This window comes from Suncus etruscus, chromosome 9 (assembly GCF_024139225.1).
Source record: "Suncus etruscus isolate mSunEtr1 chromosome 9, mSunEtr1.pri.cur, whole genome shotgun sequence".
Taxonomy (NCBI): domain Eukaryota; kingdom Metazoa; phylum Chordata; class Mammalia; order Eulipotyphla; family Soricidae; genus Suncus; species Suncus etruscus.
The window spans coordinates 41,570,575-41,585,569 of NC_064856.1; the positions used below are offsets into that span (position 1 = coordinate 41,570,575).

At 38.9% G+C, this 14,995-nt stretch overlaps 1 protein-coding gene across 1 annotated transcript in view; it reads right to left on the minus strand.

Moving 5' to 3' along the window:
* Positions 1-5,527: 5,527 nt before the first annotated feature.
* Positions 5,528-14,995, minus strand: part of PCF11 (PCF11 cleavage and polyadenylation factor subunit) — a 30,681-nt gene continuing 21,213 nt past the window's right edge. The window contains 5 exon segments of the mRNA XM_049780071.1: positions 5,528-6,046; positions 7,355-7,390; positions 9,234-9,326; positions 9,662-9,817; positions 11,392-11,575. Coding sequence (XP_049636028.1) covers positions 5,831-6,046; positions 7,355-7,390; positions 9,234-9,326; positions 9,662-9,817; positions 11,392-11,575 — 685 coding nt within the window. The 3' untranslated portion in view covers positions 5,528-5,830.

Genomic DNA, 14,995 nt, shown 5'->3' on the forward strand with positions numbered 1-14,995 from the left:
AGCAGTGCTCGGAGGTTACTCCTGGCTCTACACTCAGAAATTGCTCCTGGCAGAATTGGGGGACCATATGGGATGCTGGGATTTGAACCACTGTCCTGCATACAAGGCAAACATCCTACCTCCATGCAATTCTCCTGACCTAGGATTGTTGAGTGCAGAAGCAGGAGTAATCCCTGAGCACTCCTCTGGTGACCCAAAACAAAAAAAAAAAGTAACAGAAAAAGGATTGGGGGACTGGCACGGTGGCGCTAGAGGTAAGGTGCCTGCCTTGTCTGCGCTAACCTAGGACGTCCCCGGCGTCCCATATGGTCCCCCAAGCCAGAAGCGACCCCTGAGCGTCACCGGGAGTGGCCCAAAAACCAAAAAGGGGGGGGGATTGTTATAGATGAGATTAAATAAAGGACTCAGTCCCCTGTTCTTTAAAGACACTAAAATATCAAGCTGGGGCTGGAGAGATAATATAGAGGGTAGTGTATTTGTCTTGTATGCAGCCAACTCAATTCAATCCCAGGCATCCTGTGGTCGCCTACGCCTACCAGGAGTAATATTTGAGTACAGAGCCAGAAGTAACCTGAGTGCTGCTGAGTATGGCACAAAAACAAAGCTGGTGTGACAATTTGGCAATATTTGTCAAAATCTTAAGTATAACTTATTGTACCAACTATCTAGTTGTCAAATATTCCGAAGAAAAAAGAAGCCAGTGAGTGATTATATTCACAATATATTACACAATGGTAAAAATGTATCTGCCTGTTTTTCACTAGCATGGAAAGACAGGAAGATACAATGAGATCATACATAGAATCTTAATTTCTAAGTTATCAATTTTTTTTTATTTATTTATTTTTTTGGTTTTTGGGCCACACCTGGTGACGCTCAGGGGTTACTCCTCGCTTGGGGGACCATATGGAACGCCGGGGGATCGAACCGCAGAACCGCAGTCTGTTGTAGGCTAGCGCAGGCAAGGCAGGCACCTTACCTCTAGCGCCACTGCCCGGCCCCCTTAGTTATCAATTTTAAAGTTTTGGGAGTATATAACAATGTATTGACTCCTTATGGAAAATAAATTGGACAAAGACTTATTTTCTATACTTATTTGTTTTTGATTCTTGGGCCATATTCAATGGCGCTCAGGTGGTTACCCCTGGCTCTGCACTCAGGAATCACTGCTGGCAGGCTCTGGGAAACATGGGATATCAGAGATTGAACCCAGGTCAGCTGTGTGCAAGGCATAAGCCCTACTCGCAGTACTATTACTCCTGCCCCATATTTGATTTAAATTTTTTAAATTCTGGGGCCATATAAAGCTCAAGGGCCAGAGTATATAGCAGGTACTAATTATCTTGCACAAGGCCAACCCAGATTCAATCCCCCCACACCCGATGTAGTGCCCCAAGCACAGCAAACACAGTGGTTACTGAACATAGAAGTAGGAGTAATGGCTGAGTACAGCTAGGTGTGGCCCAACTCAAAAAATTAAAACTTAGGGCAAAAGCAATAACCGCATTAGGGTGTCTGCCTTGCACACAGTCAATCCAGGTTTTGTCCCAGTATTCCATACAGCCCCCCCCCCCCAAGCCTACCAGGAATGATTTCTGAGTTCAACGCCAGTACCATGAGTAATGGTAATGCCATAATCGCAATGCCACTTGGTGTGGCATAGACAAAATACAGGAAAATGCTGCTGCCAGAGAAAGGATAATTTACTGTTTTGGTTTTACACCATATCTGGGGATGCCCAGGGGTTACTCCAGGCAGGGTACAGACTGTACAGTGCAAGTTAATTGCATATAAGGCAGATACCTTCCCCTTTGCACTCTCCTTTGCGCTCTGGAAAGGAATGATTGTTAAAAATCGAGCAAGTAGTTTTACTTGTTTTATTTTTGAGCCACTAAACTTAAGTGCCCCAAATTCCTGGAGATGCTCAAGGATTGCTCCTGGCTCTGCATTCAGAAAAGAATGATCCTTGGGTCATGCTCTGGGGACCATATGGTGTACCAGGGATCAAAAATCCCAGTGGGTTGCATGCAAGTAAGTGCCTTACCCTCTTGTATATTACTTCAACTACCACAGACAGTTTGTTTGGGGGCTATACTGCTATGCCTTATTACTCCTTTTCAGTCACTGATCACTCCAGGTCTGTCACATAAGACAAGCACCTACTCACTGTACTATCTTACCGGCCCCCAACCTTTTTTTTTTTTTTTTTTGATCATAACCCAGTTATGATCAGGGCTTACTCCTGGTTCTGCACTCAAGAATTCTGGCTGTGGGGCCGGAGAGATAGCATGGAGGGTAGGAGTTTGCCTTTCATGCAGAAGGTCATCGGTTGGAATCCCGGTGTCCCATATGGTCCCCCGAGCCTGCCAGGAGCGATTTCTGAGCACAGAGCCAGGAGTAACCCCTGAGCAGTGCCGGTGTGACCCAAAAACCAAAAAAAAAAAAAAAAAAAAAAAAAGAATTCTGGCTGTGCTCAGGGGATATGGGATGCCAAGGATCCAACCTGGGTCAGCCATGGGCAAGGCAAAGGCCCAACCTGCTGTACTAGCTATCACTCTGGCCCCCGGGCAAGAAATCTTTGATTTGGGCCACACCCAGTGGTTACTCCTGGATCTGAGCTCAGAAATTGCAGACTAGGGGGACTGTATGGGATGCTGGGGATTGAACCTGGGTACATCCTGGGTCCACAGCTTGCAAGGCAAATGCCTTACTGCTGTGCTCTCTGGCCCCCTGGGCAAGGAATTTTAAAGAGTCAACATCAATGGGTAGATTTCCTAAGATTTCAAAGGTAAGTGATGAACTAACTGAAATTTCTCAAGTGAGAAAAGATTTGAAACATTCAAGTGGGTATGTTACCCCTTCATGAATTAGAACAGAATAGATTTAGGGTTCCGTAAATCAAAAATGTTAGTCCACCAGCACCACCTGTGAAATTTGGGGGGTAGGGGCAAACCTGGTGACACTCAGGCATTACTCCTGTCAAAGCACTCAGAAATCCCAGGGGCCATATGGGACGCGGGGGATTGAACTGCTTGCACCCTCCGGCCCCCACCTGTGATTTTTTTTTTTTTTTTTTTGTCGTTGGCAGATAAATTATGCTCTTCTCCCCTTCTTTCTAGCCCACCTTTTATCCATTAATCAAAGTTTTGCCTCAGAAGGGTACATGCTAACTAAGCAAAACATTGGAGTAACTGGGTAAATAAATCCCTTTTTGCTTTTTGGGCCTTCTTACCCCTCCAGAACCTCATAATACATATACATTTTTTTTCAGAAAGCTGACCTAAATAGGATTAGGAGAAAACGTAGGTTTGGCAAAAGTTTGAGCCTGCTTTGATAATAATCTAACTCTAGATTATGTTGTCAGCTAAATCTTTTCACTTGGAGACATAATTAGATGCTCCCTATTTACCTATTTTATAATGAACTAAATAGTAAAGAAATCCAGGAAAACATGTAGAGCCTGAAATTATGTTAAGCAGTTAAGAATGTCTAATGTATTTTTCTCCCAATTTTTCAATTGAATAAGGTAATTTTGTTGTATTTTCCAGAACATGGACAAATTATGTTAAAATCAGGTTCCTATAAATGGTATAAATGAAATTTCTAGACTTCAGGAATAGCACAGTATTTTTATTTTCAAATTTTTTAAACTAAAGTCATTGTTCCATCTTTACTTCAGAGCTTTGCTGTACTTTACACTGTAGATTACTAGTTCTTGTTCTCAGCTATGAACCAGCTATGCATGGTTGACTTATTTTCCATCTTCTTTAGGGGCTAAGATTCAATGTTGCTGATTTCTAGATCATTTATCACTCTGGCTGTTCATTAGAATCAATGTGGAGCTTCTTAAATTTAGAGGTGTCCCTGAATAAGAAATACTAAATGAGACGAAATGGAAGACATTAACATTTGCTGTGATTCTGATTAATGCACAGGCAAAGTTTGAGGGCCACACCTAAATCACTACCCCAAAGAAAAGTAGGAAGGACTTCAAAATGCTTACAACCATTTCAGAGAAAGTGCTGCCACTCCATTCTAAAGTTAACTGTGCCAGTTATGTTTCTAAACCTGAAATTAACTCTGAAATTTCTAGCTTTGTTTACAGTGTATACTAAGGATCGAATACAGGATTCTCACACATGTGAATTCTCAGCTCACACAGCCATTGCATTGACTCCCTTCACTTTCCCCATTGCTGGTTTTCCTACTCTCTTCAGCCATGCTTTTCTGTTTTTGTCTGTTTGTTTTCCAGGGACTGTCCTTTACCCTTTTGTTATTTTGTATATTTGTAAGTTTGAATCTTGATACATTTAAACATTTCAAAAACTAAGAAAAAAAAAAGGCAGTTTTCCCTACATATTTGCATTAACCCAACTGCATATGTAGTTTCAGTTATCACGAAGTATAATTCTCAATATAGGATAGATTCTCAATAGTATTCTTACCTCGTTTTATTTATCTAGTTCTTAAAACAAAGGCCTCAAATGCAATAGGATATCAATTGCTTAAACTTCCTAGTGGCTTTCATGGTTCTAAAGTGTAATATATACTACTTAACATGACCGGACATTGTGATCTTATTTTCGAGTTGCTGGTCTTAAAAGTTATTTTTGAAAATAAAGTTTCGAGCTATTACATATGCCATTCATTCTCCACAGATAAACCTTCCCACCACAGTGAATCATTCCTACTTACCCTCTAGAGCTCACATCTTCAATATCCCTTACCCACCTCCAGACAAGTCCATGTGCCCATTCCATCTTATTTGTCTGAGGATAGTGCTCAACAAACTTAAATAGTTCTATATGCCAGTAGATGGCAGAAAGACTACTCTTGCTCTCAGGTGCCTGGCTCACAAGCAATAGTTGTTTTAAATGATAGTGATGAAAGGCAAAAAAAGTCACATTCTAAAGTCACTGAATAAAAGATACAAACTCAAAAGTTCTTCATCATTCTATTTATTACATATATGAATTTTAACAACTCATGGTATTCATCCAAGTCGAAATCAACAAAGAAAAAAGGTTAACCATGTTTCAAATGAACATTCTTATAGATTCCTGTAACTTAAAATAGAATATGTTCATCTGCGTTGAATTGTTTTGACAATTTGAAGTCATTAAAAAGAAAAAAAAACATTAGGTACTTAAATATATTTAACTGGTGACATCAGTGTCCAAGTTCAAGAATAAAAGTCTCATTAGATAATTTACAAAAATGGCTATCTGGATAGTTCTTTATAGCCAGATTTAGAGAGATATATGTATACATATACATGTTTATATGTATATATAAATGCAAATATGTCCTACTTAGTAAAAGTCAAGTCAGGCTTTTCTACTTGAAAAAACTTCTGCAGTATTCTCCTACATCCCCTTCTTTAAGAATAAAGCTTCAGGTGGTCTTAATCATGAAAAGCTACTAGGAAAAAAATATTGAGGTGGTTGTTTAATTCTATTTTCACCCAATAAAAAGTACAGAAACACTGTATTGATGGTGTGCATAAATATTACACTCCATGGATAGCAAAAATATTTTATTTATAATTTACAGTTTCACAAGTGAAAATCGTACATTTTTACACATACAATTTCATTTTGTTAAAATTTGCACACATCTACAGAACTTTCACACAACAAGCACCTGAAACTGTGCAGGCAGTAGGAAATGCAAATACTAAAATGTATTTATTATCCAAATGATAGCTGAAGGCCCTGCCTCAGCTAAACAATTTATATAGATATATGTCTATATATTACATAAAAAAATTCTTCACCTTCTAAATCCAACAGCAGCTTTTTTAAAAAGAAACATACCTTTCTCATTTTATTTAAACTGACTCGACTGTATCACTTTCTGTTTTAATTTCAGTGGATGTTGCTATGTTTTCCTCTGTACAAGCTGGTGGGGTATCCATTTGTTCTTCCTTAACTTTGGGACTTTCACAGGGTTCCTGCAATTCATTTTTGACAATGTTCAACATAATGTTCAAGGGGTTTTCAACTGGTGTCTTGCTAGGAGATGGTGTACAATCAAATGAAGATGTCTACAAAGTGAAAAATCCCAATAAGTATCACATTAAGTTTCATTTAAGAACAATATGTGCAAAAGAGACCAAAGTAAATGAAATACCTGCTTCCCCATAGACAGCCAATAAAACACATTGGACATTTAATATATTTAAAACGAGCTAAATAGCAAACTTAAGCTACAAGCAGTTTAGACATGCTTATACATTTAATCTTTCATGGATACTATCTATAAATAACCTAATTAAATTAGGTTTTTTTTGTGGGGGGAGTCACCCAACGGTGCTCAGGGGTTACTCTTGGCTCTGCTCTCAGAAATCACTCCTGGCAGGCTTCGGGGGCCATATGGGTTGCTGGGAATTAAACTTGTCTGTCCGGTAATGGCCTTTTGAAAGATAAACACCCTACTGCTGTGCTATCACTCCAGCCCCCCTAATTGTTAAGAAATTTTTTTTTAATTTTCCACAAAACATCCTAGGAAAGTCTAGACTTTTTTTTGTTTTGTTTTTTTTTGGTCACACCCGGTGACGCTCAGGTTCTGTGCTCATAAGTCGCTCCTGGCAGGCATGGGAGACCATAGGGGTATGCTGGGATTCAAACAGAGGTAGGTACTGTGTTGGCCACGTGCAAGGCAAACGCCTTACCACTCTGCTATCGTTCCAGCTGAAAGTCTAGACTTTTAATGATGTAAATATCAAAAAATCTTCTGAACTATCTCAATCTCCTGGATACTCTTCTTTAGGAATAGAGGGGAGGAGACTGGCACAGCATCTCCAGGGTTACCAAAGTCGGTGAGTGACCAGAATCAAATCCATGGTTTCCATTTCCACCTAAAGGGCCATCCCTCCTGCCCACAACAAATATACTCATTGAAAGTCACTGTTCCATTTTTGATATTTAAAAAATATCCAGTACAAATATGAAAGCTTGAACTTCTAAGGTCAACAGATTGAGATCTTCCTCAGAATTCATATGTAATCGTCTTAAAGTTTCTGTAAACCACTGGGTAGAATCTTTAAGGAAAAAAACAGCAAATACTATACATAATTTTAGAAATCTATTTGCCCTCTGACTGTTCCCATATTTCATTCCCCTCACTTATCTAAGGCTAGTGTTATAGTAAAAAAGACATCAAGATTCAAGTGAAAAGAATATAAGAAATGGACACAGTTTTTATTTTAAATTACATAGGTCCAACCTGGCAAAATAGTGAAATTCAAACAAAAACAATTCAGTATGTCAAGATTAAAATAATGCCAATATAAAAACCCCGGAAAATAAAATTTACTGATTAGAAGCAAGAACAATAACCAAAAAGAACTTACATTTTGATAATCTTCGTAACATGATGGATGATAAATCTAAAGCAAAAAAAAAAAAAAGAACATTTCTATTAGGCTATTTTGATATCATTTTTTTAATTTTCATTGTTTGCAATATTACAGAATTTCAATCAAGAGTCATGTTTCACAATTTGTACTCTATAGCTTTAAATCTAAATATACCTAGCAAAGTTGCCATGAACTATTCAGTCACAAAAGTAGTCCAAATTTTATCCTGATTCTCTAAAAGTGCTTATATTCTTATGTATATAACCAAATAGTTTGGTTATTTTGGTGTGGGAGGAACATCTGATAATGCTCAGGGTGTTATTTCTGACTATGCACTCAAAAATTACTTCTGACGGAGCCGGAGGTAAAGCGGTTGCCTTTCATGCAGGAGGTCATTGGTTTGAATCCTGGTGTCCCATATGGTCCCCCGTGCCTGCCAGGAGCAATTTCTGAGCCTGGGGCCAGGAATAATGCCTGAGCACTGCCAGGTGTGACCCAAAAACCACAAAAAAATAAAAATGACTTCTGGCAATGCTCAGGAAACTTTATGTGACAGGACAAACCCTGGTCAGCCATCTTGCAAGGCAAGCATTCAATACACTATTCTATCTCTCCAATGCCCCACATGAGGTTTTATGATAGTAATGTCTTTGATGATGAAACATATATTCAGAAGTCAAAAGAGTGTGATTAGAAAGAAAAATTGGGGGGCCGGGCGGTGGCGCTAGAGGTAAGGTGCCTGCCTTGCCTGCGCTAGCCTAGGACGGACCGTGGTTCGATCCCTCGGCATCCCATATGGTCCCCCAAGCCAGGAGCGACTTCTGAGCGTATAGCCAGGAGTAACCCCTGAGCGTTACCGGGTGTGGCCCAAAAACCAAAAAAAAAAAAAAGAAAGAAAAATTGGGGGCCAGAGAGATAGCATGGAAGTGGGGCATTTGCCTTGCATGCAGAAGAACAGTGGTTCAAATCCTGGCATCACATATGGTCCCTCGAGCCTGCAAGAAGCGATTTTGAGCATAGAGCCAGGAGTAACCCCTAAACGCTGCCGGGTATGACTCCCAAAAAAAAATTGACTAGATTTCAGCTTTATTTTGTTTGCTTTGAGGCTTCAACCAGCTGTCCTTAGGGGCAGATGCTCCTGGCTCTGCTCAAGAGACCATCCAGGATATCTAACTCAAGTTGGTCAAATGCAAGGCAAATATCCTAACCGCTGTGCTTTTACTCTGGCCCCATCAAGACTAGATTTTAAAGTACTGTCTTTAATAACTTAGATATCTTTAACAGGTCAATCAATGTAGTACCAATAGTGAACAACTAAAATGCTACATTAAAGATTCAAAAGATCTGGGCCAGAACCCAGAGTACAGAAGTTAGGGCATTTGCCCTGTATGCAGCCAACCCAGGTTCAATCACTGGTAGGCTAGGAGTGATCCCTGAATGCAGAACCAGAAGTAAACCCTATTGCCAGGTGTAGTCCAAAACCAAAAAAACAAAAAAGATTAAAAGATCTAACTAGATTTAAAATAAAGTAGATCAACTACATTCAAAAGACTTACTTTACTGATTGTTCCCCTCAATGAATCCAACACTTAATGAAGTCCAGTACATTTTCCCCTTTCAAACTAATAAGCAACTCCTATATCTCCCCACAAAAGACACCTAATTGTAATAATTCCATATAAAAAACTGAAAGTTGGGGCCGGCGTGTTGGCACTAGAGGTAAGGTGTCTGCCTTGACAGCACTAGCCTAGGATGGACCATGGTTCGATCCCCTGGTGTCCCATATGGTCCGCCCAAGCCAGGAGCGACCCCTGAGCATCACCGGGTGTGGCCCAAAAAACTAAAAACAAAAGAACAAAAAACTGAAAGTTACCTTTCCATCTACTCTAATAGCATTTTTCAAATGCCATTCCTCCTCTTCTTCATCCCAGTACTGTTCAAATTGTTCTTGGCAGATTTCACAACTCTAAAATAGAATCATATAAAAAAAATGGCATAAAAGAAGTCACATTAAGAAAACATTTTGTTAACAGAAAGAAGGAATTCAGAGTTTTCTGAGTGTTTGAACAATGTTCCGTAATACAAATATACAAAATAAATTCTTCAAATTATGCATTATTAAAAAAAAATTATACATTATTCCATGAAAATAATTACCATTTGACTATTCTCACCAGTGGCATATAACTATAAAACTGAAGAGAAAAAAACTTAAAAAAAAGTAATCTCTATAAACTAATGTTTACATTATCATCTTAAAGGAAGTGAGAATCAGAGGCAGGTAATTTAACATTCACTTACCTCAACTGCTCCAGCTGGTCCAGCAGGTACACTTTGGAACTCCTTTTCTTTAGCAGCCTCCTGAGTTTTTAGCACAACTTCTTCATGTACCTTTTCAAAAAACTGGCTCTTTGCACGCTCTTCCAAATCAGCTATTTCTTCAAATTCAATCCAGTCCTTAAAAGGGGTTGAAAAGTATTTAAATTTGTTACTAAACTTTTACTATGTCTCCGATAAGTCCACTAAAAAGGTAGATTCATCTACATTATGCTTCAAAAGGTACATTCTTTCTACATTATTTACTATCTTCCCTCTCTGAACCCCCTAATAAACATCATAAATCATCTAATAAAAGTTACGATCTTAACGGTAATTTTCCATTACACTGGAGTTCATACTTTTTTTGTGTGTGTGGTTTTTGGGTCACACCCGGCAGTGCTCAGGGGTTACTCCTGGCTCCATGCTCAGGAATTGCTCCTGACAGGCACGGGGGACCATATGGGACGCCGGGATTCGAACCAATGACCTTCTGCATGAAAGGCAATTACCTCCATGCTATCTCTCCGGCCCCCATACTTTTTTTTTTTTTAACAAAGCAACTTCATGGAGATTTTTCACCAAAAAAGTCACAAAGACTTTTAAAGAAAAAATAAATCTATGTATCACTCTAATTTTAACAAAAGGCAAATACATTCAGATATAAACTATTTTAGAAGTCAAATTTTATTCTGAATAGTCACAAGTCAGCTCTCAGCAATTAAACTAAATGGCGGGAGAGATGTTGAGGATCAAACCCCGGGCTTCAGACATGCAAGTTCTTTACCATTTCCTGACCTAAAGTTCCAGAATAACAATTTAAAACCTAAAAAGAATGTCTAAATTCCTATCACCAATGTCCCAAATCTCCCTCCTCCACACCCAACCCCCGCCTGTACTCTAGACAGGCTTTCTATAACCCTCAGACACTCTCATTACTAGGATAATTCACAATGTAGTTTATTTCTCTAACTAAACTCATCCCTGTTTGTGGTGAGCTTCATGAGGTGAGCTGTAACTTTCAGCCCTCCTCTATTTTGTGTCTGAAATTATTACTGCAAGAATGTCTTTCATTTTTCTTAAAATTCACAGGTGAGTGAGACCATTCTGCTTCTTTCTGATTTCTTGTTTTTGTTTTGTTTTGTTTTTGGGCCAGACCTGGCGGTGCTCAGGGGTTACTCCTGGCTGTCTGCTCAGAAATAGCTCCTGGCAGGCACAGGGGACCATATGGGACACCGGGATTCGAACCAACCACCTTTGTTCCTGGATCGGCTGCTTGCAAGGCAAACGCCGCTGTGCTGTCTTTCCGGGCCCTCTCTGACTTAATTCACTCAGCATAATAGATTCCATGTACATCCATGTATAGGAAAATTTCATGACTTCATCTCTCCTGACAGCTGCATAATATTCCATTGTGTATATGTACTACAGTTTCTTTAGCCATTCATCTGTTGAAGGGCATCTTGGTTGTTTCCAGCGTCTTGCTATGGTAAATAGTGCTGCAATGAATATAGATGTAAGGAAAGGATTTTTGTATTGTATTTTTGTGTTCCTAGGGTATATTCCTAGGAGTGGTATAGCTGGATCGTATGGGTGATGGGAATGTTGCACTGGTGATGGGTGGTGTTCTTTACATGACTGAAACCCAAACACAATCATGTATGTAATCAAGGTGTTTAAATAAAATATAAAAAAAAGTCTAAAAGATTACTTACTGTTAAACTGTAGTACCAACGCCTGTGAGTGACTTTTCTGCTAACATCTTTTTCAGTTCTATTTTGTCGATAATGCCAGTCCAAATGGTCTGCATATACATCTGTTTGTGATGTTGTAAACCTCATTCCACAAGAGTAGCACTGAATACCAGTGTATAGTCGATTGATAACACTATCATAACGTCTATTTTGAAAAACATTAAAATAACTATTAGTTTTGAAAAAGTGGCTTTTAAAAGGTCAGCTTCCCACATTTTAATAATGGAAAGTTATTATATGTTTAAATGTTTTAGCCAATAAGTAGCTAAAATAGCTAATGCTTTTAAGATAAATATCACTATCCACTATGTGTCATAACAAGCAGTTTTTCCTGAACTTTGGTGAGTTTTGGAACATGAAACACTTCTAGCAGAAAATGGAAGGTAATAATGGGTCTTAGATTATACTTACACTCCATAACAAAATACATATGGAAAGCAAATGTAATTCAACTAGCAACTCTGCTCTAAAAGAGGGAAAGATGTATTAAAAAAATTTAGGGTTATGGGGCTGGAGAGATAGCATGGAGGTAAGGCTTTTGCCTTTCATGCAGAAGGACGGTGGTTCGAATCCCAGCATCCCATATGGTCCCCTGTACCTGCCAGAGGTGATTTCTGATCATAGAGCCAGGAGTAACCTCTGAGCACTGCTGGGTGTCACCCAAAAACCAAAAAAAAAAAAAGAAATAGGGCCGGAGAGATAGCATGGAGGTAAGGCTTTTGCCTTTCATGCAGAAGGATGGTGGTTCGAATCCTGGAATCCCAATATGGTCTCCTGTGCCTGCCAGGGGCAATTACTGAGCCTAGAGCCAGGAGTAACCCCTGAGCACTGCCAGGTGTGACCCAAAAACAAAAAAAAACAAAAAAAAAATCTAGTACTTCTACCATGTGAGCTAATCATGACCCAAAAAAACATCTGAGGGGTAGGATAAAAAAAAAAAAAGAAAAAAAAAAAAGAAAATATCTGAAACAGTAAAACAATCACAATATACTAATACCTTGTGTTCCATCACTAAAATAAGTCATAATAGTGTTGCGAAATTATTTAAGAAAAAAAATGGTTTGTTTATACTTAAAGGGCTGGTAGAACAGAAAAAGAGCTAGCTAAATATTTTCAACAAGTCAAGAAATAACTAATCATGGTAAATCAAGAAACAGAAAACTATCTTTTAAGTACCAAGAGCTATATTTTAGCTTTAAAATGGTTGTTTCCATGGCCAAAGAGAAAGTACAGCGGGTTGGGCATTTGCTTTGCAAATAGCCAACCTGGATTTGATCCTTAGCATTCCATATGTTCCCTGATGCACTGCCATAAGTAATTCCTGAGAGCAGAGTCAAAAGTAGCCCATGAGCACTACCGAAACAAAAATAAAAATGGTTGTTTCTGGATACCAGTTGCTTCAGCTGGGCTTGCACACAGTTCACCTGAGCTAGATCTAAGCACCCCATATGGTCCCCCAAGCCCAGCCAGTAGTAATCCTTTGAATATAGAGTAAGGAATAAGTCCTGCACAGAGCTGGTGTGGCCATCTCCTCCACCCCAAGAGTTACTACTGTAGAAGATAGGCCTGGGTGCAAAATATCACAAGAAAGGGAGACCATCTCATTATAAGTGATAAGATTTTCAACCCTAAATTTTATAATACTAAAATATTAATAAAAACTTTGTTTAACTCTTAATGATAATTACATTATTAATTTAATTCTTTCATGTTTATAAAATACTAATTAGATTAATAAATCGAGATTCCTGCTTAGGTGATATCCAGCCCACCCCAGCTTTTCTGCCTTCTTTTTCCCTTTTCCCCTTAAAGTCTTTCCTGAGGAGGCCAGAGCCATAGCAACAGTACACACGGCCGATCCCTGGCATACTATATGGTTCCCTGAATCTGCCGGGAGCGATTTCTGAGTGCAGAGCTATAAGGTACCCTTCAGTGCCATCAGGTGTGGCCCAAAAACAAAAAAAGAACAAAATCTTCTGAATTCAGAAGAAATAAAGAATATGATAAATCCATAAAGTAGCACAACTTTATAAAATATTTTGTATTGTATTAATAAGAAATCCATAAAGTAGAAATTTTATATCAGTATTATTAACAGAAAATTAAAATGTAAGTACCAAATGTTAAAAGTGTTAATCAGCAAAGAATTAATTTTATTTGCATTTTCTAATTTTCTACATTGAACATAAAGTATTTCTAAAATGAAGACATTTAAAAAGTATTTTAGGAGATGAACTGTATAAACCCAGACCATAAAAGTTAACACCACTGTAAATACAGTAACAATAATAAATTTAAAAATGGTAAGGGATTGGGATCAGAGATAGCAGAGCAGTAGGGTGTTTGTCTTGCACGCGGCCAACCTAGGACAGAACCAGTTTCGATTCCCAGCATCCTATATGGTCCCCAGAGTCTGCCAGGAGCTATTTTTGAGTGCAGAGCCAGGGAGTAAACCCTGAGCACCATAGATGTGACCCAAAAACCAATAAATGAATGAATGAATACATTTTTAAAAATAGTGAGTGAATGTTAGAGCCAGAGCACAGAGATAACCCAGGTTTAATCTAACTCTGCCTAGAGTGCCCTCCAAACACAAAGCCAGAAGTATCCAACCCCTGCCCCCCCCCACTTTCTGAACACAAACGTCATGAGCCTAAGACAAATAATAAAAAAATATATATTTAAAAATAAATAAAATTTTAAAGTTTGCTTCTAGTTTGGGGCTGAAGAAAGTATAGCAGGTAGGCTGTTTACCTTGCACACAGTTGGCCCCAAGTTCACAGCACTCCATGTGGTCCCACAAGCCTCACCAGGGCAAAGGCAGGAATAAGCCCTGACCATCCTGATGCCAGGTATGGACCAAAAATGGGGGGAAAAGTCTACTTCATACCATGTATATTTTATTTGTTTTGGGGCCACACCCAGTGGCACTCAGGGGTTGCTACTCTGGCTGTACACTCAGAAATCACTCCTGCAGGTTCAGGGGACCATCCAGGATCCCAGGGATCAAATCCAGGTCAGCCCCATGCACCCTACCTGCTGTGCTATCACTCCACCCCTATTCCATATATATTTTATTACTTAAACAACATAAAATATAGGTTTCCAAAGGCAGAGAGACATTGGGGGGACTGGGGAGTATAATCACCTGCATTATTTGTGGTGGCAGTCCCCTATTTGAATCCCAGTAGCACCATATGCCCTATCCCTTAGCATCAAGCAGGGTTAATCCCTGAGTACAGCCAGGTATAGACCAAAATTCACTTCCAAAAACAAACAAAACAAGTCTTCCTAAAAAAAAAATTTTTTTTTGTTTTGGACCACACCTGGTGATCTTATACCTGGCTGTACTCAGGGAATTACTCTTTGTGGTGCTAAGGGACCATAAGGATACTGGGGACCAAACCCAGGTTAACCACATCCAAGACAAACACCCTACCCACTGTGCTATCACTGTCCCCTCTTTCCTAAATTTAAAATCAGTCTAATGAAGTCTTAGTAATAATATGTACTATTAAAAAATTATTAAAAATTAAAAAATAAATAACATAATTAAATCTGAAAT